At 43.6% G+C, this 2,106-nt stretch overlaps 1 protein-coding gene across 1 annotated transcript in view; it reads left to right on the top strand.

Annotated features, from left to right (window-relative positions):
- The window catches only part of GCN1L1 (GCN1 general control of amino-acid synthesis 1-like 1 (yeast)), a gene marked incomplete at its 5' end in the record, with an annotated part of 38,968 nt that overhangs the window by 26,423 nt on the left and 10,439 nt on the right, over positions 1 to 2,106 (top strand). The window contains 4 exons of the mRNA XM_009084197.1: positions 557 to 674; positions 821 to 1,036; positions 1,376 to 1,540; positions 1,982 to 2,106. The exon at positions 1,982 to 2,106 is cut by the window's right edge and continues 19 nt beyond it. Of these exons, the coding sequence (XP_009082445.1) occupies positions 557 to 674; positions 821 to 1,036; positions 1,376 to 1,540; positions 1,982 to 2,106 (624 nt within the window). The remainder of the gene's footprint in view (positions 1 to 556; positions 675 to 820; positions 1,037 to 1,375; positions 1,541 to 1,981) is intronic.

Raw genomic sequence — 2,106 nt, 5'->3', positions numbered from 1 at the left:
TGGATTATTAATTCTGGTGGTGACTTGGAAATGCACTTCCAAGGCAGTTGATGTGTCAATATTTAGCCCTTATGTATTGTTTTTCATTTTTCCAAGTGCTGAGTAAGTTAGTGTTCTCCAGTGTATGGAAATGTGCAGTGGAGCGCTCACAGCTAATAACAGTTGCTCAAAAATTAGTTGTACTAAATGATTTGTGCCAACTGAGTGCTGATAAATGCTCTTACCCCAGGTGAATGTCTTTTGGGTTGAGATGGATGCTGGCACTGTCTTGCTGCTTTTGCTGGTACTGTCTTGCTCCTTTCTGGAGTCCAGGCTACTCCCTGATTCATTGCTTTGATACGGGAATTCTCTCAGCCCTTCCAGTTTGGAATTCATTCCTCCCCTTTCTCTTTAGCATGCTGCTTTCAGCCGTGTTGGCAGACTGATGTTACACCTCAGCCTGTGCACTGTTTCAGTGCTGACCCAGCTCTGCCATCTGTAGCTGATGTTCTGTCAGATTTGGACAGGTACTGCCTCAGTGCCCTGTTTGTAACACTTGACTTGCTCCTGTTTCCAGGTTTAGCTCAGTTCAGCTCCTTGGAGATCTTCTATTCCATATCTCAGGAGTCACTGGAAAAATGACCACAGAAACTGCCTCAGAGGATGATAACTTTGGAACAGCCCAATCAAACAAGGTAAAGCTGTTCTTGTCTGTTGTTTAAAAATGTTTTCTAAATCAGCATGGAAAACGTGCTGGAAAGACATACCGAATAATCCTTTATTTTAGTTTTTTCATAATTTTCAGGGGTGGATAATACAATTTTGTGCTGTTTCTTTTCAGGCTATTATTAAGGCTCTTGGAGTGGAGAGGAGGAACAGGGTGCTGGCAGGGCTGTACATGGGCCGCTCTGACACGCAGCTGGTGGTGCGTCAGGCCTCCTTGCACGTCTGGAAGATCGTTGTCTCCAACACTCCTCGCACTCTGCGTGAAATTCTGCCAACACTCTTTGGGCTTCTGCTGAAATTCCTGGCCAGTACTTGTGCAGACAAGCGAACGGTGAGAAACTGAGTTGTGCCTTCCTGTTCCTGCAGGTGATCATAGAAACTAACTCCTGAGGAACACAGGACAGTTCTTCTCTGTAAATCACTCCAAGCTGTCATCAGTTTAACTGTCCTGAGCATGAGCATGTCTGAGTTCTCTGTCTGCTGAAGGCAGCTGTGATGACAGTAAAACTAATTTTTCCGTGGTTATTTATAATCGTGGTATTTCCATTCCTACTGCTCTGTCTGCACTGCGAACAGTAGTTTATGGTCCAAAGTTGACACTTGCTCACAGTTCACTTTCTTAAGTTTTGTTGAAAGGAAAATAGTTAATTAATACATTTTTTGGGGACAGGTTGCAGCACGGACTTTAGGAGACCTTGTCCGAAAGTTAGGAGAGAAGATCCTTCCTGAAATCATTCCCATCCTGGAAGATGGACTGAGGTCAGATAAGAGTGATGAGAGACAAGGAGTCTGCATTGGGTTGAGTGAGATCATGAAGTCAACCAGCAGGGATGCGGTGAGTTAGATGTGCAAGGTGAAATCTCCAGTTTCTCAGGTATTTATGTCATGGTGCAGGTATTGCACTTGAGACAGAATAATCTTGAGACAATTGACTTGAGACAGTCCAGCTAGTGCTAGACTTGCTCTATGGACTGAAGCCAAGGCTTATAACTGACATGAGTTGCTGTTCAGGCAGATGTATATATTTCTATCTGTTGGTAAATTTAAACATTGCAGAGTTCTGACTTCTATGAGATATAATACTAGAAATCTTCCTCTAGGTAGCCTTAGAGCACTGCAGCTATTTGTGCTGGTTAATCCTGCTTTTCTCCCAATATATTTCAAGCCAACTGCAATTCAGTTTCAGTTGTGCAAATTCTGCATTCTTAGCTGCTTCACTGAAATACATGTGTCTGTTGAACTTCAGACATTCTATAATTTTACCTCTTCACTTTAGGTACTGCTTTTCTCCGAGTCCCTGGTCCCTACTGTGAGAAAAGCACTGTGTGACCCTCTGGAAGAAGTCCGGGAGGCTGCAGCCAAAACATTTGAACAGTTGCACTCAACAATTGGCCATCAGGC

This window comes from Acanthisitta chloris, unplaced genomic scaffold (genome assembly GCF_000695815.1).
Source record: "Acanthisitta chloris isolate BGI_N310 unplaced genomic scaffold, ASM69581v1 scaffold44491, whole genome shotgun sequence".
Taxonomy (NCBI): Eukaryota; Metazoa; Chordata; class Aves; order Passeriformes; family Acanthisittidae; genus Acanthisitta; species Acanthisitta chloris.
Note: the sequence above shows the minus strand (reverse complement) of the source record. Positions and strands in the feature narration are given on the sequence as shown.